Here is a 23783-nt window from a genome sequence, read left to right on the forward strand (position 1 = left end):
TCTAGCAGAGTAAGAGCGTCTCTTCTACCAGATGGCTGCACCAAAGCTCCTTGATGTTGCTTTTGGTCTACTACCCACTTGCTCACATCCACAGTTCCCAGATTGGTGAGTGGCAATCTGTGATTATGAGGATCCAAAGATGTAATGTTTAAATTTGGTTGTCCAGTGCCTAGAAGGGGAAATGTTGCCAAAGGCTTTTTGAACAGTAGAGAATAGGAGTTTATTGAGTGCAGGTATTTCTTAAGGCAGCCTCTCTCAATCCCCCACAAGTCTTGGCTTACAATAGCTAAGCAGTCTCCATGCTCAGTGAGCACATTGGGAGGGAGAAGGGGTGGATAATGGCAGTATTTGTGAAAGGTACTATTATCAATGCTTCCTTGAAGAAATTGCCGCAAAATTTGGTGGCCAAATATAGAAATATGAAAAGAGACGGGAAGAAGACTAAAAACGTTTTCCAGCCTTCCAGACAATTTCCTCATTGGCTAAGCGGGGGGGGGGGGGGCAAATCATGTCCACTTTGAATCGGCCCAGTTAGATTAGCGTCTGAAACGTACTGCTTCCTCTTCTATCTTCAGAAGTGATTGCAACTGGATGTTCCTTGTTTATCTTTGTACTAAATCGTTAAAGGTCTGGATTTGTCACTGAAATTCAGTGAATTGTGGTGGTAGCTATACCTCAGTCTGTCTTTTACAGAAATCGTTTTCCTCATTTCGAATTTTTCTTCCCTGCCTTCACAATTTGCAAATAGGAGTGAGTTTAATATAGGTAGTCCTTGACTCATGACCACAATTGAGCCCATAATTTCTGTTGCTAAGGGAGACATTTGTTAAGTGAGTTTTGCCCCATTTTACAACCTTTCTTGAAACAATTGTTAAGTGAATCACTGCAGGTGTTAGTAACATGGTTGTTAAGTGAATCTGGCTTCCCCATTGACTTTGCTTGTCAGGTCACAAAAGGCGATCACATGATCCTAGGGCACTGTCATAAATATGAGTCAGTTGCCAAGCACCTGGATTTTGATCACGTGACCCTGGGGATGTGGCAATGATTGTAAGTGTGAAAAATGGTCATAAGTCACTTTTTTCAGTACTACTGTAACTTCAAACGATCACTAAATGAATTGTTGTAAGTCAAGGACTACCTGTATTAGTTTTTCTTATATGTACTTTCTGTGCTTTGCAGAACTAGATATTTCTAAATTGTATATAATTTAGAAGCCCCCTTGACAGCTCCCCAAACTGGGAACTTGTTCTTACAGGAAAGGCTTTTATTGGTTAATAGTACCAATTTCTTCATCTTGGGGAAAAAATGAGTTCATCGTGATTAATCAATAGGTGATGTTCCTGTTAACTGGCTTCATAATAGCTTCCCAAATGGGCAATGGAATGTGAAATGGAGAAACAAGTTGATCAAAGAACATACTGTGTTCCCAAAATCACTAAATTTATGTCTTTTTCTCAAGGATACAGGATTTCTAAAGAATTTCTTAAAAATTGTAGGCCTGGAATATAGGACACAAATTTTATTATTGAAGATGCCTATGGAATGCTTGCTTCAGTCACAGAATTGGTGCAAACACATTTGGCTAGGTCTTGCTTCTTAAGTCAGAATGGTGGCCTGTTTCCTAGTCAGAAGACAATGCAGTCATCCAAGTATGTTTATTTATAAAATCCAACTTAAAAGGAATTAGTTGACCTTAACTAATTCTTGTAATTCGTGTACTTAGAATCTGAACGTTTGGAAAATGGCAAAAATGGAAATACATTTACTCTTTCAATGTATAGTTGACAAACAAAGAGAAGAAACTGAGAGTGCAAAATAGTTCTTTTCTATTTTTCTAGCTCTAGCAAACTAAATACCTAAAAGATGGATGGGTAGAGTGTTTGTTATTAGGGACATATCCGATCACTGTTACTATTTGCATCCATTCCTCATCCCAGGAACCATTTGTCCAAATCTCTTTTCTCTGTTGTGGTTGGATTTGTTAGTGGGTGCAAGTCATGCCCCCCAAAAATATATTAGAGACAAAACACCTATAATTTCCAGTTTATCTAGAATAGTAGTTCTCAACCTGTGGCCCATGGACCCCTGTGGGGTCAAGATGTCATCCCAGGGGTCTGTGAAGGCTTGAAGAAATTTATGATTTAAATCTTGTTAAGTCTGTGTCCACAAAAGGTATTTAAAGGGGGTCCATGGTGAAGAAAAGATTAAGAACCATTGATGTAGAAGGTATGAGGACTCTAGTCAAGTTGAGAGTAAGGGGCTAGAAAGCAGTATTCCATGGACAATTGTGTGGGAAGAGTTTTTAAGGGAGTAGTGGGTTGTTGAGATGAAGTAATCTATTTTTTAATTGTGGTTGGGAAATTGAGTTTTTTGAAGAACTAGTTTTGGAGTGTGTAATCAAGAATGATCAACCATCTTTTCCACTCTACTCTTCTGCCTTGCATATGTTCTTGGATGGATTGTTAATCCTGAATTACATCACTAAGATGCTGGATATCCTACAGATGCCCACACCCACTTGGCTTTGTTTGCTTCACCCTGGAACTATGAAGTAGAGGGCAGGGAAGATATTCCATCTTTTGCTGGCATCAGACTTGATTTTGCTGTTTTGAGATGTCACCTGATACACAGCCATCTTCTCAGAACTTCTTCAACCCTCCTGTTCTTTGAGGAAGATGGACTCTATAGTTCTCTGACTGGTACTGTTGTCCTGTACTCTCCTTTCTCATCTCATACAGGGAGATGGATGTCTTTAAGACAGGACTTGAACATCCCCAAACTAGTGACAATTGCAAATTCAGAATAAAGAGTATACCATTGATAGGACCCAACCCATTGCAATCATGTTAGCTAATGACTTTTTATATTAATACAGATATATAAATACATACATTTCTATATAAATACTTCTTTTTAATAACCTCCCCTCCTTTTCCCATTGGCCAGAGTGCAGGAAGTGCAGTTCTTTTGATGCCAAGATTTATGTCCCTATGATAATGTGTACTAAAATATGTATAGGACCCCCATCCTTGTCCATGCGGCTGATGGACCTAAAATGATAACCTGTCCCTTCTTCCTTCATTATACCCCTTGGGACCTGTACAGCGTGTGTTTCTCAGTCAGGGGTGGGGGAATGGGAGTGTGTTTTGTGTTTTAAGCCAAGCAATCATTTTAAAAATGTCTGATTTACAATGTACAGACTAAACAAACATTAAAAAAAAAAGAATTTGGATATTGTTTGTGCTGAGCCACGTTGTGTTACAAGCTGATGTAAGAGGACTTCCCTTCAAACAATGTGAGTATATTGTTAGAATTAACACAGAATAACTAGGTTTATAATTCTCAAACTAATGAAACAAAAAACAAAAAAAAACAAATGAAGTAAGCAATGGCAGATGCTTTTGAATCATGCTGTCCTTGTAAAAGACAAAAGGAAGTTGCATTTACTCAGCCAGATAGATCAAGGTGATCCTGGTATAGATAACTGTTGCAGAAAGAAAGGGCTTTCATTCTTCAAGATTTGGCCTATTTTCTCCAACAAGTCAGAGCATCCTTTATTTACTCAAAACCTCTTTTGCAGGAGGGTGGAGCTTTAGAGGACACTGACAGCTTGGGAAATTCTACATGACACAACACAGAATAAGTTTTTTTTACATCGCCTTATTCTTAGAGAAATTGCAAAGAAATGTTTAGAAACATTTATGCATGCTCATCTATTCTTGTAAATTAATAATGAGATGAGATGAAGTGTTGTGGAAAAATTGGAGGGTACAGATTGAAATGGGAGTTCTGGATATATTTTGCACCACGAGACTGGTAGAGTAGTACCGATATCGTCCAATGTCATTTTACAACTCATGTGGAAAATAGTTGAGAATTCACCATGGACATTTTAAAATGTTTATATTAAATAAGAACAAAGAAAATGCAGAGTTGAGGGGGGGGGAAATTACCTTAAGTTTATAGAGCTTTATAAGATTCCTTACTTCAATTAACAAAAAGATATCTAAATTGACAAAAGGATTTGAGTTGGAAATAAGTTGGGTAGCAACACAGAGGTAGCTACAAAGCCATTTAATTATTTTTAAAGATCATTCAGTTCTTTTTATATAGAACTTTTAGTTAGATTTGTACGTAAATCAATTTTGTTGATATAAACTTTTTTCTAACATGCTTGGGTTTGCAAAGTAGAATGCCAACAAATATTTTGGCTTTGGATATTTGCTAATAGAGATGCACACACAGACACAGACACACACAGTTTACTTCATTGGTGTAAAGTAAGAAACTTTTATTTACTGAAATCTTTTGCGGCATATATTTTTAAAATAATTTTATAGCTAGTTGAAAATACACTCATAATTAAAATGAGTGGATTATAACAGCTACACACATATTGAAAAATTATATCCCATACCAATATGAAATATAAAATCAGAAGTAAGGCCAGTTTAATTCCATGGGACTTGTGCCCAGGCTAATAAGTTTAGAAATTCAACATAAACTATCCATTTCCCAGATACTTTAAATTTGTAAATAACTTTTTTTTTTTTTTGGTAACAGGAAAATTCTGACCAAAGCATGGCTCTGTTCACATAGCATGCTAGCTTTGGTTAACAGTACCATGACTTGCTAATCTCACTAGGCTGGGTGAGTTTGCACAGCATCTTGTGTTACCCACAGTGGATGACCACACAGCCCATTGAGCTAGCAAGATGGGCAGAGGCAGTTCCCAAATCTAACTAAATCTGCTCTCCATTCTGTGCCCCACCTTAGAAACTGCAGCAGGCATTAATACACTAAGTCTTCTTTTCATTGGCAGTCCTCCACTTAACAACCTTTTGTTTAGCAACCATTCAAAATTGCAACAGCACAGAAAGTGATTTTCAACCAATATATTTATGACCATAGCAACAACCCCGTGTCCACATGATCAAAATTCAGGCACTTGAAAACTGGCATGTATCACTAATGGTCGCAGTGTCCCATGGGCCATGTGATCACCATTTGCGACCTTCCCAGATGGCTTCCAACAAGTCAATGGTAGAAGTCAGATTTGTCTAAAATCACATGATTCCTTTAACCACTGCAGAGATTTGCTTAACAACTGTGGCAAAAGTTGGGCACAACTCACTTAACAGAAATTCTGGTCCCAGTTGTTGTAAGTCGGGAGCTACCTGTGATAACAAGCCAAAACATTGATTTTGATTGATATCTAGATGATGCTGAACATTAACTGGAACTGTTCTGATCCCCGTGACTCAATTCAAGCAGGGTATCAAACCTAGGATGGGGCTGGCTAAATGCATTACAGATCTGCATGCTCCTTCCCGCCTTTGCATTTTAAGTTTCTATGGTTATTCAGTCTGGAATTAAAAATTGTAATTTGATTGCAGTCTCCAAGGTCTGGTTTGCTGTTATCAATCAGTAAATCAAGAAAAACGGCATACAGCTATGACCTGCCTATGAAATGCCAGGTCCCAGATAACAACTTGGTGCTTTCCAATAATTTGGGGCGCAATTGCCCACTATGAAGATGCTGATTGGTGTTCATAGGCGTTGAGTTTCAAAACATCTGGAGGCACTGAATTGTCTGGAAAATTGTTTATTAAAACCTCAGCATTCAGTATTGTAATAGCACATTTCATCCTTGTTTGTTCATTCTACCTTTCAATGTAGGAATTGAAAAACAAAATCAATGTGGTTTTACCTTCCAGAGTTCTTTTTCTACTGCTTTATTCCTATACCCCATGCTGTCTGGCCCATGTATTCGACGATGCTTGGCAAAGTTAGAGGAGTTATTGAAACGGCGGCAACAGACCGCACATTCAAAGGGCTTCTCTCCAGTGTGCAGTCTCCGGTGAGTGGTTAAGGCTGAGCTCTGTGTGAACCGCTTGCCACAGACACTGCAGCCGAAGGGCCTTTCACCTGTGTGCACTCGTAAATGCTCCTTCAGGTCTGTGGCACGACGGAACTGTTTGGGGCAGGCAAAGCAGAGAAACGGCTTGGATTCAAGTGTAGAGGGAGTGTGTCCATTGGAGGGCTCCCAAGCTGGGAAAAGAAAGCAAGAGGTGGGCCTCTCATCTTCCCTATGCTGAGCAGTACTTCCAAGCTGATCCTGCAAAGAGTGGTATCTCTGAGACTCACAAGCATTGCAAGATACAGAACATGGATCAGGATCCTCCAATTGCCAAGGTGATCTTGTAACCTTCAGACTGGGAGAAGAGCCTTCAGAGTCATCCATTTCTGAGGCAAGATCTTCCCAGGCTATGCCATGTTTGAGCCACGTAGATGGTTCCACTTTGAGAACATTCAACTTTTCTGAGGCACATGTTTGAAAGTCTCCGTGGGTGTTACTCTTCTGGGTCAGCTCTCTTTCTCTAAGGACACCGAGAGAAACTCCCTGGCTATTGTTTTCCTCTGGCTCGGAAACTAAAGTTTTGCTTTCATTGAATCCCCCCACACCGCCTTCCCCTCTACCATTTTGCCTTATCTCTGTTCCTCCACTTGCCCCTCTGCTCTGTTTGAGCCCTCTTGGGCCATTTGGCCTCCTTATTCCAAAACCCCTCTCAGAGCTCCCTTGATTCAGCTTGTGAGCAGAGCCCCTGTTGTCCGCGACTAGCAAGAAGCCTTTCCCACAGCTGCTGCCACTCTCTAGCTGTAACTTACCAGGGCAGCTGTCAACCAGTTGCTTCTGTTCTTCCTGAATGTGGCTTCCCCCTGCTCTGTTCTGCCTTGAGAAGGGATCTGTGGGATCTTCAGCGCTTGCCTCTGGCAGTTGCTTGAAGCTGTGGCCATTGGGGATGGATTCTTGGCGGTAGCTGCAATTGCTGTTTCCCCCTAGTTCCCCAGCATGCCCATTGCTGTCATTTGCTTGCTTCAGAGCATCTGCCTTGAGATCATCTTGGTTGCCCTGCCTTGTAGCAAGATTAATACCAAGACTGACATCATCCTGTTGCAGTCCCATTCTGTTGAAGGTATCCATGCTACCACTTAGTTGTCTTTGGCTGCTAGTGCAGTAATCCCCTTGGCTAAGCCTAGTGTTATAAAAGCAACTTTGCTTCCCTTGAAGGTTTTGATCGGCCTTGTTCTTGCCTTCTCTTAATTCTTGGATGGTCTGACAGCCGTTTTGCTTCAACAGAAGAGTAGGACTTAGACTTCTGCCACCCCTCCCTTCTTTCACTTGCTCCAGTTTCTTTCCAGGCAGAGAATCCCACTCCTTCCCACCAACTCTCCCTTCACTGTACCCAAATGGTGGGCCATGAATGCGTTGGTGCTTGCGGAAGTTGGAGCCATTGTTGAAAGATTTAAAGCAGACACTACAGTGAAAAGGCCGTTCTCCAGTGTGAATGCGCATATGGCCAGACAGCACTGAGCTCTGAGTGAAGCACTTGCCACAGATGCCACATTCATATGGCCTTTCACCGGTATGCACCCGTTCGTGATCACGTCGGTCTGAAGCCCTCTTGAAGCGTTTGGGGCAGAAAGAGCAGCTGTAAGGCCTCTCAGCGGGGAGGACCAAAGCCTCAATACTGCTGGACAACCAGCTCTGAGGCACTAAAAGGAAGTTTCTGAAGCCCTGGCATTGGGGTATTGGCTTGTGGGGCCCAGCAAAGCTTGGCAGGTCTTCCTGGCACAGGGGGCATACAGTGGGCAGAACTGATCCAATCTCTTCCTTCACTGTTACTAGCTGGATCTCCATTGGCTAATCCCCAGCATCTGTCCTGAAAGTGACAGAAAGGAGACATGTAAACTACAGAACAGAACAAAACAAATGGAATGGAAGCCAGCACTCACTCACAGGGAGAATAGGGGTCTACAGCTCATTTCCTGATTTTAAAAAACTAAGGGTCGAAGTGAGAAAAGCACAGTCTGATAAGAAATGGGGCATCCAAATTTGATTTCCCCACTCATTCAAACGCATGCTGTTGTACTCATTCACTTAGGTCAGAGAGGATATCTATATATCCCTGTGGTTGCTAGGAGCCCAAAATAACTTGATGGTGTCTAATGTCTGATGATCCACATATCAATGTAACAAAATAATGGACCTCAGCTAAAAATTACCTTGCTCAAGCAATGAGAGCATCCCACTGCTTTTGTCCAGGTTCAGATGTTAAGCTGACCTAATCATGGTTAATACTTAGACAAGGAGCACCGGGGAACCCCAGAGCTGCAGGTTAGCACATTGGAAGAAGACAACGGCAAGTAATGTCTACACTTGCCAAAAAACCTGCATGGTTGTCAAACATAACCCAAGGGCATTTTTCCCTTAACCTTTTTACAAAAAAACAGGCCATTGTGGAGAAATCAACAGCTACTAGAATATATGTTTTCAGTGAAAGGCAGCAATAATGAGCAAAAGCATCAGACAAAATCTGGGACATGGTGTTCTATAGGTTGCCAGGAAGTAAATTCCTTTCTACAAGTCAGCACAGTCATAAACTATGCTCCACCGCTGGCTTGGTTGCTACATCTAGGTCAAAACTAAATAAATCAAGTTAAAGCTTATCTGATGTGTGAAACCCAGCGCTCTGAGCAGAATAAGGTAGGATGTAAAAAGTGTCTCACACATCAACCAAGAAACCTGTTAAGAATCCTAACTAGGCTTCCCTCAAGCCAGCTGGTCTCAGCACTACAATTCCTATCATTCTCAGCCAGGAAACTACAGTCCTGATTCAGAGCTCACCTATGGGTCTTCCTTGTGTCCCAATTCTTAGAGGTTGAAGCAGGCTGAGCTACAAAGCCTTCCTCTCTGCCAAACAAGAAAAACGGACCAGCAGGAGAACCTCTGAAAGCCCTATGCTGTACTGGATAATATAAATATTAATGTATATTGCTAGTCCATGTGTGAGAGCGTCCATGTACGCTAAATAAATAACAATTGGAGAGCAGGTTCTGTTTTTAACTAAACCAGATATCCCCAGTTGCTATTCAAACTGGCTGAGATTTCCTCCCTTATTCAGGAAGGCCATTTGAAATCCCAACAGCCTCTTCCCAATGGGTTAGACTACAACTCCTATCACCTCCCAGGCAGTTCCCTAAACCTATCATTACAGCGCCTCACCCTGCTTTCAAGCAGACCGTGCCCTTCACCTTCCAAGGAAGCCGGAATCTCCTGGGGATCGAGGAATTCGAGCTGAATCCTCCAACCTTCCTGAAGAACCCGTGTCGCTCCCCTCCCCGCCTCTACGTGCCCAGAAACCAGGTGTTCGGGCCCGGCTGCCAGGGACATAAGCAGCGCCGTCTTCCCACCCCCGGATCCGCTATCTTCGGCTGTGAAATCGGAGGGTGCAGAGAACAATAGTCCGGAGCTGGCAAAGCTTGCGCGATGATCGGCTGGCTGGCTGCTTGCCCGATGCCAGAAGCGAGGGAGTTCTCCCCCCCTCCCCTTACTACAAGCTTAATTCACTGCACATACACACACACACACACACACACACACACACACACACACACACACACACGATTCACTTGGGTTCTTTGTCCCCAGAGGCATGGAAGTTCCTACTCATCCCTGGGCAGAACACCGGAGGCTGTCCGTACCTGCGTGCCCGCTTCTAGGATGTATTCTCACCTGTACCTGTTCTCCATTTACTTTAACACGAAGGTTTTTGTCTTCGGGTCCTTTGCAACTTTCAGCTGCCTTCGCTCAGTCGAACAAGCGGTTGGGGAAAGCGCTCCCCGCCCCGCTTCTCTTTAGGCTGCAGTTCTCTTTCCATGCGCGCGCATCCCCTTTAACTGAAACCGAAAAAAGAAATTAAAGGGAATGGTAGAGTTGGTCCCCTTATTTTTGCCGCCCGTCAAAAACGCAAATCCTCGTTCCCCGTCCCCCCACCCTCCGGCCCCAGTTTAAAGGCACAAGACGCTCGTGTAAAATCGCGAGACTCAGTCATATATATTGACGCGCTCATTACGTCGTTTAGGTTAAATCAGGAATGTCCAAACTTGGCAGTTTTAAAAATTATGGACGGAGTTGAAGTCCACAAGTCTTCAAGTTCCCAAGGTTAGACACCCCTGATTTAAATACAGTATTTTTCAGTGGAGTAATAAAGGTGAATTACAGTTGAATCCTAAAATTGTTCTAGGATTAAAATTTCTACATTAGAGTTACGTTGCAAGCAGAAGGATCACCATTTGGTCACAAAAAATAGGCCTACAAATGTAATTCCCTTCCATCATCTAATGGTGGTCTGTACTTTCAGAGCTCACATCTGACAGCATAACAGAGACCTTCATTGTGCAGTAAATATAGTGAAAGTTAAGAGAGCCCCCGTTGTCCTGCGTCTTCAGCAAACTTAATTATGCAGGGTAGGGTAACCATATCTGAGATGCAAAAATCCAAATTACTTGATGGCAAAGAAGAGATATAGATAATTTTATCTATGCACAATTTGGTAGCCTATCTAAAATAAACCTGATAAATCTCACTTCTTATAACTGCAGTGTAAACATGCTATGAGGCTATGTTTGCCCATGTCTTCATGACACATGAAGGCAGTTTAAAGTTGTTCTTAGTTATCCCAATTTTATAGTGTTGCTTCTTTACTCTCAAATCAAAAATTGGTGTTAATCTGATGTGCTTCAATATGGTTCCTAATCAAAGAATGGAATGTTACAGATATTTATCTTTTTATCCCATATTCCATCACTTATCTATAAACATATCCATAAACCATATTTTCAGTCCTGGTGTCAGTGGAAAGTCCAGGAAAGGTAACAACATATCTTATTTTAACCTTGGTCAAATAACCAACTTTATATTCTTTCCTTTTACTTCTAACAGTCGTTATCACTCAAATATTGTTGCAGAGTTTGATTTCATTTCTTCTTTGTTTCTTCATACAGAGTTCTTCAAGGCTTTAATAAGCCCCTTCTGTAAATACAGTAGAAAAAAATTGTCCAAGTCATTCTCTTGGTTTATCATTTGCCTTTTAAATTTTAAAAACCAATCTGTTGTATTTGTAGATTTGTAGATCCAGTGCAATTCCCTTTTCTAAATAATTATCTACTGTCAATATCATATCTATTTTGTCATATAACATTTGGTCTACATCTGACACTTCTTCAGAAGCATCTTTTGGACAGTTTATCCATTAAAACTAGACCATAATTACTGCATTGTTGATATAATGCTACTGATTCCATTCTTCAAAAGTCTCCCTCAGTATTTTTATTGTCATAACCAACTTGAGAGGCCTGTTATATTTCCTTTACCTAAAATCTGTAGTTCCCTCTAATGTCCAGTTTTTGAAATCTATTATTTATTTTGTGTCTTGTAAAAAGCAAAACAGGATCTCTTTCCCATAAGCTGCTGTCTGTATTTTATAAATAATTCTAAAATCTTATTGTAAAAGTTTCAATGTTCCAATTTTGTCTGCCCCCCTTAGACTGTTTATATCTTTGTAAGATTAAAGTCTTATGATGCTTTCGTGCTATTTCAGACTCTTTAAATTTTTACGCTTAAAGTTTTCCTTGGTTCACGATTAAAGGCAGACAATTGTGATCAGGATGACTAATCCTATTTTCCATACTCAAACCTGCAGAAATCCATCCTATGGTTTGCTTGAGTGGAGCAGCCAGCCAGAGCACATATGGGCCATCTCCCATCTTTTCCTTATCCAGAGACATTCCAAGGAACCAATCTACTCACCTGTTCCTTGGCCTTTGCCACAGTCATGATAGTTCACCATAACCTCCCCCACACTCTTAATGTGTGAATGCTCTGATCTTCAAGGCATGCCAGTTTTTATGATCCACCATCCCCATCTGGGATAATTAGTCAGTGATGAAATGATGAAAAGATTTTTTATCATTTTGTAATCACTTACAGCATCCCCCAAAGTAATACAACTGAAATATTTCCATAAAATAAGCAACTCTGCTGGTTTAGAGTGCTAAATATTTTCTTTCCCTACATGGTTGATTTGTCAATGTTTGTCCAGCATAATTAAGAAAGGCCTTGTTTACTTGAATTTCAGTAAAGTATTTGAAAAAGTAGACCACAATTTACTTCTTGGTAAGATAGAATAATGTACAATAGATAGTACACTACCAGATAGCTGACCAACTGCTCCCACTCAGTGAAACTACATCTATATGGGGGGAAGTATGCACTAAGTACCTTATGGTTCTATTGTGGGCCCAGTACTCTTTAACATCTTCATAAATGATTTAGATCAGGGGTGTCAAACTGCCGGCCCGCGGGCCGGTTTCATCATACCAAAGCCGTGCCCACCAATGCAAAAAGAGTTGTGATACGTCATGATATGTCACGTGACATGGCATGTTTGACACCTGTGATTTAGCTGAAGGAATAGAAGGGGAATTCATCAAATTTGCAGACAACGCTAAGCTGGGAGAAGTGCTAACACTTTGGAAGATAGATTCAAGATTCAGAAGGATTTTGACAGATGTGAGCATTGACTCCTATCCAACAAAATGGAATTTAGTGGTGAAAAAAAGGAAGGTGCTACACACTTAGGCAAGAAAAAATAAATACACAAGTATAGAATAGGCAGCACCTGGCTCAAAAGTAGTGCCTGGGAGAGGGATCTAGGAATCCTGGAAGACCATACTTAAGTATGGGCCAGCAGTGTTCTGCACTTGCCCCCCCCAAAAAAAAATCTAATGCAATTCTGGGCTGCATCAACAGAGGGATAGTATCAAGATCACGTGAAGGGGTATACCTCTTTATATTACACGAGTGAGGCCACATTTGGAATTCTGGGTCCAGTTCTAGTCACCAGAATACAAAAGGAGATGCTGAGAACCTAGAAAGAGTAGAGAAGAGCAACAAAGATGCTTTATTGCTTTCTTTGGAGCAACTGCAAGGATGCTAAGGATGAGGATAAACAGCATGATGGAGGGTTGTGGACACTACATACTATGTCTAGTCTAACAAAGAGAAGGACTAAGGATGACATGATAGCTGTCTTGCAGTACTTGAGGGGTTGTCACACTGTATTCTTCAAAGCCACTGAGGGCAGAACAAAAAAGTAACAGGTGAAGCTCATTAAAGAGAGATCCAACATGGAACTAAGGAAAAATTTCCTGACAGTGAGAACACTTAATCAGAGGAACGGCTTGTCTTCTGAAGTTGTGGGTGCTCATTTGCTGGAGGTTTTCAAGAAGAGATTGGACCACTGAAATGGCACAAGGTGGCATAAAGATGATTAGGGGACTGGAGGCTAAAACATATAAGGAACAGTTGCTGGAATTGGGTATGTGTTGTTTAACGAAGAGAAGGACGAGGGGGACATGATAGCAGTGTTCCAATATCTCAGGGACTGCCACAAAGAAGAGGGAGTCAAACTATTCTCCAAAGCGCCTGAAGGCAGGACAAGAAGCAACGGATGGAAATTAATTAAGGAGAGAAGCAACCTAGAACTAAGGAGAAACTTCCTGACAGTTAGAACAATTAATCAGTGGAACAACCTGCCTCCAGAAGCGGTGAATGCTCCAACACTGGAAGTTTTTAAGAAGAGACTGGACAGCCATTTGTCCGAAATGGTATAGGGTTTCCTGCTTGAGCAGGAGGTTGGACTAGATGATCTCCAAGGTCCCTTCCAACTTATTATTATTATGGATCATCGCACAGTCAGCCAGATGTTCAGACTGGATTTGGCATTTTGTATACCTATCGAGTCCTTACCCAGGACCTGGGATAGGCAGATGTGGATGTTTGATGGTATTACAGATATCGTCGCAGGATGGAAGCAGTTCCTAGTAAGGTCGCCTTTTGCAATTGACTAATAGCGAATTTGTCAATGCCAATGGTGTTCAAGTGGTGCTCCAGTTGTTTTGGGATTGCACCCAAGGAGGCTATTACTATTGGTACTACCCTTGCTTGCTTTTGCCACAGTCTTTCTATTTCTATTTGTAGGTCTTTGTATTTTGTTATTTTCTCCAGTTCTTTCTCTTCTATTCTGCTATCTCCAGGCACTGCCACGTCCACTATCCAGACTTTTGTGTCTTTCTTATCGACAATTGTTAAGTCTGGGGTGTTATGTTGCAGGTGCTTGTCTGTTTGAATTCTGAAGTCCCAGAGCAGTTTAATTTTATCATTTTCTATGACTTTCTCTATTTTATGATCCACCAGTTTTTGCTTACAGGCAAATGATATTTTTTGCAGATCTTCCAATGCACCATTGCTGCTACTTTGTCATGCCGCTTCTTGTAGTCAGTCTGTGCAATCTTCTTGCTATTATTATTATTATTATTATTATTATTATTATTATTATGCTCTCCTGCTTGAGCAGGGAGTTGGACTAGAAGGCCCCCGAGGTCCCTTCCAACCCCATGACTCTATGGTTTTATATTTTCTGCCCATCCACACCCAAAAGGCTCCCTTCTAGGCAACAGATCAACAAGACAGAGATAACACAGTATGACTTTATTTGAACAGCACAAATGAACCAGAACACCAGAGAATTGTTTTTAATTAAAAAAGAGAGCAAAAAAACCAGACATAAGTCAAATATACAACACTAAGTAGACCGCATGGGTGTCAAACTCACCGCATCACATGACGCGTCGCGACGTATCATGACTTTTTTCACATTGCCAGAGCTGGGGTGGGCACAGCCTCTGCAAGATGCAATTGGCCTGCGGGCCGACAGTTTGACATCCCTGAAGTAGAGGAAACGTGGCCAGAGCATCTCCCTGACTACATACCAGTCCATCTGACACCGTGCAACACATGTCTGCATAGCAGCCTGTCCTGCTTATTTCTCCAGCCTCACATCACGTCCATCACACTACCCAGGAAACAGATCCTAAAACCTGTGAAAATATTGTAGGAAACCATAGCATCACATATTTCTCCAAAACCAATCTTAGAACTACAGGATCAGTAGTGCAGTAGTGCGGTCAACCAGTAGATGGCAGTATAAATATTCTTTGATGCAGTATTGTGGTCACCTGGATTCTACAACCCAGGTATGGTGGTTGAGGTCAAGTGGGAATGGTTTTTTTTGCTATTATCTTGAAATTACAACAGTATTTCTCAACTTCAGCAAAATGAAGATGTATGGGATTTCCCAGTCAGCATACTGAGACTGGAAACACTAATTCAGAGGTAAATTCAAGTTTAACAGTTTTGACCCAAAATTATCTGGAAAGTTGGGTTAAAATGGCACCACCTAATTTGAAAAAAAATAAAAAAATTAAACTAGACCTGACAAAGGAACAGCTGAAGTACAGGTAATCCTCGACTTACAACAGTTCACTTAATGACTGTTCAAAGTTACAACAGCACTGAAAAAATTTACTTATGTCCATTTTTCATAGTTACGACCTTTGCAGCATCCCCAGAATCCTCTGATCAAAATTCAGATGTTTGGCAATTGGTTCATACTTACGACTGTTGCTATGTCCCAGGGTCATGTGATCACCTTTTACAACCTTCTGAAAAGCAAAGTCAATGGGGAGGCCAGATTCACTTAACAACCGCATTATTAACTTACCAACTGCAGTGATTCACTTAACAACTGTGGCAAGAAATGAGGCAAAACAAATGTCTCACTTAACAACAGAAATTCTGAACTCAGTTGTGGTTGTAAGTTGAGAACTACCTTACTAAACTATCTGAAGTCTAAACTAAAAATCTTTTGGAAGGAATTTTGAAATATCAATTTTCATTGGAAAACAATTGAGGGTTTCAAAATAAGAGAGTGCTCAGTCTGACAGTAAAGGAATACAGGTAGTCCTTGACTTACAGCAGTTAACTTAGTGTCCATTCAGTTACAACGGCACTGAAAAAAGTGACATGATTGTTTTTCACACGACCATTGCAGCATCCCCAGGGTCACGTGATAAAAATTCAGACGCTTGACAACTGACTCATATTTATGACGGTTGCAGTGTCCTGGGGTCATGTGATCACCTTTTTGTGACCTTGAAAAGCAAAATCAATGGGGAAGTCAGATTCACTTAACCATATTACTAACTTAACAACTGCAGTGATTCACTTAACAATTGTGGCAAGAAAGGTCATAAAATGGGGCAAATTTCACTGAACAAATGTTTCACTTAGCAACAGACATTTTGGTCTCAACTGCGATCATAAGTCAAGGATTACCTGTATGCCATATTTTATCCTTTGCTGCCCCAGTTCCCACTTTTTATGCTTGTAAAAAAAAGTGAAGATGTCTTAAAGCAGTGCTTGAATTTTGAGAGGAACAGGGGGGAGACTCAATTGTAAACAACAATTCCTCCTAATTTCAGCTTACTTCAAAAACAGTACCTAAGGGACTGTAAGAGAAGCACACCTCCCCTCACTTTTTTGTACTTTCACATTATCATAAAGGGAGAGTCAAATCCTTGTTTCCCAGGAACTATGGAATTTAGCTGACATTTTCCCCAGCCTCTTCTATCATTCACTTGGACAAAACCTCTGTTCTCTTTGAAATGCCACGTAGAAGAAAAAGACATCCTCACAGCTGCCCAGTTTAACATCCCTTCCCACACCAGTTGGACTCTTGATACAAACTTTAGAATGGATAGGAAGGCCCTAGTTTTCCAGCAGGCTGTTTGTGCATTGAGAGATACATGAAAAGGGAGGGCTTATCTCCAGGCTTAACAGGCGATAGATTTCAATACCAGTTCTACAAATGCATTAATAGGCATGCAATGTCAGTCTACCGGATAAAACATACCTTTGGGGCATAGACAACAAAGGCAGTGTTTATGCAGTATGTGTAAGTTTACTCAGTGCCTGTTGGAGTCTCCCTGCCATTTAGGCCTGGCACAAGAAAAAGGCTCCTGCCAGAACATAATAGCCAGGCTAAATGCAACCATTATGCTGCATGTGGTGGAGAAGTGATATTCAGCCATTGTATCCATGCTAGGTATGCACTGCCTATATAGGCAATGGTAACAGTGATGCTTGGGAACAAAGTAGAAGGGAAAGGATCTTCCTGGCAGGTTGAGGGGGCAGGAACATACAGGCATGGTATTCTCTAGTTTCTATAAAATATCATACCAGGTCCTCGTTGGCAAGTAAAAGTAGAAGAGGTCTATGACAAATCTTGGCAAGCTGCTTCCAGCACACCTGCTAATTTTTAGCAGACTTGGGAGAAATTCTCCACTCATGTTTTTCCTATGGAACTGGTTGTCATTGTGTTGACTGATGTGGAAATATTGGACCGATAAAACCCAGGAAGATTTAAGCAGGCTAGGATTACCATTGCATGCATGGAAGCTAGCAGAGCCTGGATGACGCTTTCCTAAATAGATCTTCAGGCCAAATTAAGTCCCCCTTCCCCAAAGACCAGTCTTTACTGTGTGGGGAGGAGCTGCAGACGATGCTTCCGGCGGATGTGCCTCTGGAGGGTATTGCGTTCCCCAAAGCGCATGTGGCATGCTTCACACTGGTAGGGCCGCTCACCAGTATGCACCCGCTGGTGATGGGAGAGCTCTCCAGAGTCACGGAAACGGCGCTGGCAGATGGGGCACTGATGAGGCTTCCGGCCTGAATGGGTGTACTTATGGCGCTCCAAGTGGGACGTGCGCTTGAAAGCTTTGCCACATGCCCGGCAGACGTGGGGCTTGCTTTCTGAGTGAGTAATGCTGTGGCGTTGCAGGTAAGACAGGTACTCGAATGTTCGTAAGCACACAGGGCAGCTGTATACTTTGCGCAAGGCCCCCCCACTCCCACCCCCTTCAGGGCCCCCTGGTGTCCCCACTCCCTCTTCTACCAGTACAGTGTATGGCAGCCCCTGACTGTCAATCAACAGGTAATGCCCTAGTCGAGAGGTTTCTCCTTGGTCAAGGCTTGTTGTGGTCACACCCGGAGCGTGTACCCGCCTGTCTGTTCCCGGTAAGCCATTCAAACTCTGAACAAGGGTGCCGCTAGGAGAAGGTGCTGGTGGCCGAGAGAGTTTAGGAGGTGAAGGAGGAACATCCTCTCCCTCAACCCCCATCTCCAGCTTGATGTGCTGTCCCACATTGCTTTTGGGTTCTTGCAGGCAATCCAATGTTTCTGATAATTTATGAGGATCCCTTATAGATCTGGAATGCAGCTCCATAAGTTTTGTATGAATGTATGAGTGATTTCCTTGGGGCGCAGTACCAAGTCTGTAAAAAAAAAAAAAGCAAGAATTAACCTATGCAATGTAATGATATGCTTTTTAAAAATAAAAAACAGCCATATAGAAAGAGACACAAACGTTTTAGGGTAAATCTGTTAAATTTTAGCCATTAGCCAAGTTAAAATAGTTGTGGCTGACATTCAAATATTCAAAAATAAGCAGTTTAAGTGAATAAAATTAGCATCTTAATACAAGTATCTTTTGGAATGTATGAAAAAATGCTACATTATGATTGGATAGACTCTCAGACTGGATTCCTATCTCACACAAAATAAACCATGATATTATTTGTTTGGACTTGGCTTACAGTGGTGATCTCGGCCAGCTGTATTTTATTCATCAAACCAATCAAGTTCTGGTTCAGAGCAGATGTGAGTATTTTCTTTCCTTGCTATAAATGGTGGCATGACAAGTGGTGTCATCACCAGAGGAGAGATAGCTTAAAATATTCTGCTCATTTGTTCTCCTCTTTAGGGGCAGAGCGGAATGAAATACGGAATAGATACATTTTGCCCCACAGAGGCTTTCAGAACTATTTTTATTTAGCATTTTTTAAATTTAAATCCAGACCGTTTAAAACTACCCACTCTGCTAATGAGGTTTAGCAGGGCAATTTGGATAGTGCTTTATGCCCTGTCAATTAAACTTTTCAGCCATTAATCCAGTGACATCCTAACATTGTGCATGCCTAGTTAGAAGTAGAGATTACTCCAGCTAAGTATCTTTATGATTACAATCTAAGGAACACTTGATCTGGCAATAAAGCCAATTTATATTTTGGATGCTACACTTCAAAATCTGATTTTCCCAACTTAAATAAATTAACTTATGTTTGAATGAAAAAGCACAGGATTAGGCTGCAAAACTGCAATTGATTATTTCCTCGGTATCTAAAGTTTGTAGTCCCAACTCCCAACTGATAGGGCTACAAAACTGCAACTCTAAGCATATTTAATTGCCACGCTAGCTCTGGAAACATGTATTCTGTATAGTGGCAAACTGTTTTAGCTGGTAGCAAAGTAACCAGCCTTGCCTTGTTTCACTTCCCTTGGCAATGTGATTCAGCAGGATTCTGGGAAATCTGTGTAGGCATTATCCCCCTAACACCCAAGCAAAATATTTACGAACACTACAAATGTCAGGACTCCTGATCAAACCCATAAATAATACTTATGTATTTACTGTCTTTAATAAACATTATCTTAATCCTTATCATCTCTGTCCATGATAGCCAGATTTTGCCCTTTAAAGTCTGGCCCATATAACACATGTGTAAAATTCATGTCATCAATAACAGAAGAGATGCAAAACAAGAGCTCTGAATAAAGCTTGACTAGGCTAGAACAGGCTAATGTGATGAGAAGTAACCAATTCCAACAGCCTTCTTCAACTCGGCACCTTCCAGATGTGTTAACATATAAGAGTGTAAAAAGACCAATGATGGATCAAGATAAAGCCTCAGTAAGTCCAATGTTCTAATTTCAAAGTGGCCAACCCAATCATTATCTTGGCTCAGGGATGATAGGCTTTATAAACTAGCACATCTGCAAGGTTCAGATAGGGGAAATCTGGTCTTCAGGACAAGGAAAGAGATATAATTTTTTTAATTAATCAGACCACCACTTCTTCTACTCCTATTACTATGAGGCTGTTTGGTATAGCGGTTAAGGCATCAGGCTAGAAACTGAAAGATTATGAATTTGAATCCTGCTTTAGGCACAAAGCTAGCTGGGTAACCTTCTACCAGTCATTTCCTCTCAGCCCTAGGAAGCAGGCAATAGCAAGACATTTTTGCCAAGAAAAATGCAGGAATTTGTCTCTCTAAGCAGTTGCCAGGAGTCAGCATCGACTCAAAGGATCAAAACAGAACAAAACTCTCTATTACTAAGAAAAGGATGAGAAAGACTAAGAAATGCAGAAAAAAAGTTATCCTGGTTTTTAAGGATTATTGACTGGCTAACACATCAACATTTCACATGAATTCCAAAAAATAACTTACTGAAAAGTGGTGCATGTAGCAATCTTTAAACAATCTTTGAGGAAATAGGGAGGAGTTCCTGATAAGGATGCCTGGCTTTTTGTATGGCAGCAGCAATTGGAAAGTCAGAGTGCTCAGATGTCTCCTGGGATTTTTTTTCTTAAATTTGTGACTTTGTATTTTGTTCTCAGTTTGAAGCTTTTCATTTCCAGCTTAATCAACCAGATGCTTTGGGAAGTTTGCAGAGGAAATCACAAAAGCAGCAGTGTTCCTTTTCTGTTCAGAATTAAACTGCTTCTGAACATGGAAGCTCAGTATTTTGTTTATAATGCTTAAAGGAGAAACATCCAGTGGCATTTAAGAATTGAAGAAGTGAAGAGCTATACGACAAACTTGCAGGATAATTGGATCTTAGATCCCCCCATTTTCAGGACAAGCCAATCTGCACCCCCATGATTCTCCTGCCTGAGTACTACGTGCCAATTTCTACCCCTCCAATTAGCATTTGCAACAATTTTTCTAGCCTTATCATATGCAGCCTGAGGACTGGCTTATTAAATTCCACAGAAAGATTTTGGCAGAAGTCCATGTACTTCCTCCTTCCTCTCCCAAATAACAATAGTACCCATATGTAGAAGAAATTAAACCAGGCTTTAAACTTACCCTGCTTGGGTGATGTTCCAATATCTCTGGTCTCAACTCTCATTTCTGCACCTAACTTTCACAGCAAGGTGCAATTGGTGCCACCATGCATCTTGTGCTATCATCCTGTAGAAGGATGCCACTGTAATGTCCAGGAGAAGACAAGAGGGCTCTTTGGGCCACCTATCAACTGGCAGTGGCAGGCAGGGATCCAAGCAAAACCATGAGAAATATAAATCCAAGATCTCCATAAGGATGTGCCTGGCAGAACATACCCCTGCCTGAAAGGCTCAGAAAGAAAAAGACAGCAAAGGCATCTTCAACTGGGCAGGCAATAGTCCTGAAGTAACAATCCAGACAGCTGCAAAGTTGTCCAAAGCAGAGTTATAAGTGAAGATGATTCTTAAGAAAAAAATCCAAAATTGGGAGAACCTACCCAGCAGGCACAGCCGGTGGCAAGCAATGCCAAAACATCCTGGCAGATGAATCCAAGCTGATTATTCACCCAAAGACTTGGTAGAGTTAGCATTGGGCTCCTAATGTCAGTTTAAAATCAGCCACCTCCATCTGCAAGCGGCCACGACCCCCTTTAGCGCTACCGATGTGGTTTTTGTGATGATGAAGAGTCCGAATCCTTCTATTTATGGCAACTGTCATCTACCTTTCCCCCACTCCCCAAAATCAATAATGAGGGTATATACAGAACAGGGTATCTCCTCCCCTTAAAGTCTCATAGAAGAGAGGGGCCAGTCCTAAAGAAAAAAAAGGAACAACTCAAGAGCAAGTCGGAAGAAAGAGAAGACCCCCGAGGAGAAGGAAAGGAAGATCTGCCTAAAGGGTGGAGGAGCTACCTAGATCAGAGATGGGTGGGCAAGGCTGGAGGGTGGCGGAGGAGGAGAAAAAGGAGGAGTGAGTGTCACAGCAAAAAACGTCCTGACGGAAACGCAGCAGTTTCTCCCACCGGCTCAGGCTAAAGCAGTTCCCGGAGTAAATATTCCTTCTGTAGGATTGGAAAAAAAAAAAAACCAGGCAGGGATCCTCAATTTCTCCCCGTGAAGCAAGCGATCCCGAATCCCAATCATCCCTATTTCCCGTTCGCCTCCCGCGCAAATCCTTTTCTCCGTTTACTTCACCTTCTTGGGAGGGGGAGGAGGAGGGAGAAAAAACAGGCTTTTCATTTATGCGCAATCTTTTGTAAGCGTCCGCGAATCCTAACAGAGGAAGCGAGATCGTTCTGCTATCCCGCCTGTGGCTCCTTCCAGCGCAGGGAGAGTCACCCATTCTAGCAGAAGATTTGGGTTCCACCACCACCCCCGGAGTGATTGTTTTTTTTTTTTTTTTTTTTTTGCATCCAGTCAGGACATCTCTGCTGAGGATGAATTCTTGCGATCCGCTATCTACCTTCTATTCGCAAGACGCTTCTTTTCTAGGAACAAATGCAGTTATCTCCTTAGTAATTTACTCTCTCCTTCATGATTTTGCTTCTCCTCAGATCCCTCCAATCCCTCCTAATCTTTGCGCTGTCCAAAAAAGGCAATTGCAGTCTTGAGTTCCATTTCCAGGGGGTCCATTTTAAACTTCCCCTCACTACCAGGTATCTTTTGCCTAAAATATAGGCAAAGATCTCCAGGTCTATCTTATCAAAATGAAAGTATTGTACATGTATGTATGGAATTTAAGAAGGATTAATAAGTATAAATGTAGCATTTCCCAGTAGGGAACAGAATTACAGAATAAAAATTGCATGGGACCTTGGAGGTCTTCTAGTCCAACCCCCCTGCTCAATCAGGAGATCCTATACCAGGCATGTCAAACACAAGGCCTGGAGGCCAGATGCGGCCCGCAAAGTGGTTTCATGTGGCCCGCGAAGCCTTCCTGGAAACAATGAGGGAATGGCCCCACTGCCATGGCCCTGGCCCAGGCCAGCCGGGAGGGAGCCAATGTACAATTTTGTGGTGGCCATCTATGCTGAAATGCATTCAGACTTAGCTCCACAAGACTGTCTGGAAATAGCAAGGAACCAGCCCCTGTCGCATCAGCCCCGCCCCCTGGGTGCATGCTGGGGAGGTGTCACCCTTTGTGAGGAATGAAGAAATGCACCATCACCTGGAAGTGGCCCGCAAATGGCCCTGGCCTACTTCACATATCCGGCTTGATGGGCTCTGGGAGAGGGGTTTCGGCAGGCACTGGGGCGCTCTCCTCACAGCACCGAGAGGCTGAGCCGGGTGGCACGAAACTGATGAGAAGTGCAATGCTGCCTAGCGCCCAGCCTGCCCAGTTTCAGCAAGCAGCAAGGTGCAAGGCTGGCGAGCTTCACACCGCCTGGCTCAACCTCTCAGCACTGTGAGGAGAGTGCCCTGCTTCCTGCTGAGACCAGGCAGGCTGGGGGCTGGGCGGTGTCATGCTTCTTTTTGGATTTGCACCACCTGGCTCAGCCTCTCGGCACTGTGAGGAGAGCGCTTCGCTGCCTGCTGAAACCGGGCAGGCTGGGGCTGGGCGGCATTGCGCAGGTAACATTGACTCTCAGCTGCTCATGGCATCCCCTCCCCTAGAGCCCATCAAGCCAGATATGTGAAGTAGGTGAGGGCCATGTGTTGGCCACTTCCAGGCAGTAGTGCATTTCTTCATTCCTCAAGAAGGGTGACACCTCTCCGGCTGCGTTTCTTGCCTGTTTTTCTCCCTCCCTCATCTCAAATATTTTCCCACCACTCTGTACTTAGGAAGGAAAGAAGAAAAGGAGAGGGAGGGTCTGAGGGAAGTCCTGCCTTAGTCCTGCCCTGCTGCCCTTTCACCATCCCCTTGCCCCCCCCTCCTGGCCTATCCTGGGGGTCTCCCATCCTATTGCTAAGGAAGCTTTGGATACAAAGCCGGATCTCCTCCCATGGACATGGAATGGGCCTCCCTCTGACTTTGCCCTTGTACCCATCATGAGCAACCTGGCCAAGGAGAGCAAGCACAGCAGCAGCAGCCGTGAGGAGGAGGTAAGTGCAGCTGGGCACCCCCTTAGGAAAGTGGGTCTGGGCTTGGTGCTGTGGGTGCTCAAGGACCAGGCTGGGCATTTGACCTCT

General features: G+C 42.5%; 3 protein-coding genes across 9 annotated transcripts in view; 1 reads left to right on the plus strand and 2 right to left on the minus strand.

The window, feature by feature from the left end:
• Positions 1-23783, plus strand: part of CCDC106 (coiled-coil domain containing 106) — a 47982-nt gene that overhangs the window by 201 nt on the left and 23998 nt on the right. The window contains exon 2 of one of the 2 annotated variants that reach the window (XM_039334966.1): positions 9-105. In XM_039334966.1, coding sequence (XP_039190900.1) covers positions 32-105 — 74 coding nt within the window. In that variant the 5' untranslated portion in view covers positions 9-31. Of the gene's footprint in view, positions 1-8; positions 106-23783 lie in introns of those variants that run through there. The other variant, XM_039334968.1, reaches the window with a different exon arrangement.
• Positions 4538-11407, minus strand: ZNF784 (zinc finger protein 784). 3 transcript variants are annotated; one of them, XM_039334947.1, is made up of 2 exons: positions 9587-11407; positions 4538-7727 (listed from the first exon to the last, which is right to left on the minus strand). In XM_039334947.1, the coding sequence occupies exon 2, from the start codon at positions 7703-7705 to the stop codon at positions 5699-5701; it is 2007 nt and encodes a 668-aa protein (XP_039190881.1). In that variant the 5' UTR covers positions 7706-7727; positions 9587-11407; the 3' UTR covers positions 4538-5698. The 3 variants fall into 3 exon arrangements, with proteins under 3 accessions (XP_039190881.1, XP_039190880.1, XP_039190882.1); XM_039334946.1 differs by having other exon boundaries at positions 9581-11407; XM_039334948.1 differs by lacking the exon at positions 9587-11407 and adding an exon at positions 9100-9380.
• On the minus strand, positions 14384-22473 carry LOC120304435 (zinc finger protein 581-like). 4 transcript variants are annotated; one of them, XR_005555719.1, is made up of 3 exons: positions 20737-22468; positions 17190-18081; positions 14384-14787 (listed from the first exon to the last, which is right to left on the minus strand). XR_005555719.1 is itself a non-coding variant. In XM_039334975.1 (3 exons), the coding sequence occupies exons 2-3, from the start codon at positions 18030-18032 to the stop codon at positions 14744-14746; spliced, it is 684 nt and encodes a 227-aa protein (XP_039190909.1). In that variant the 5' UTR covers positions 18033-18081; positions 20737-22473; the 3' UTR covers positions 14384-14743. The 4 variants fall into 4 exon arrangements, 2 of the variants coding, with proteins under 2 accessions (XP_039190909.1, XP_039190908.1); XR_005555718.1 differs by having other exon boundaries at positions 16988-18081; positions 20737-22467; XM_039334975.1 differs by having other exon boundaries at positions 17393-18081; positions 20737-22473.

This window comes from Crotalus tigris, unplaced genomic scaffold (assembly GCF_016545835.1).
Source record: "Crotalus tigris isolate CLP2741 ecotype Arizona unplaced genomic scaffold, ASM1654583v1 scf7180000017639.5415321, whole genome shotgun sequence".
Classification (NCBI taxonomy): domain Eukaryota; kingdom Metazoa; phylum Chordata; class Lepidosauria; order Squamata; family Viperidae; genus Crotalus; species Crotalus tigris.

Bases quoted from the DNA above. Each gene is read 5' to 3' on its own strand.
- ZNF784 (XM_039334947.1), bottom strand. From the start codon at position 7,705: ATGGAGATCCAGCTAGTAACAGTGAAGGAAGAGATTGGATCAGTTCTG.
- LOC120304435 (XM_039334974.1), bottom strand. From the start codon at position 18,032: ATGGAGCTGCATTCCAGATCTATAAGGGATCCTCATAAATTATCAGAA.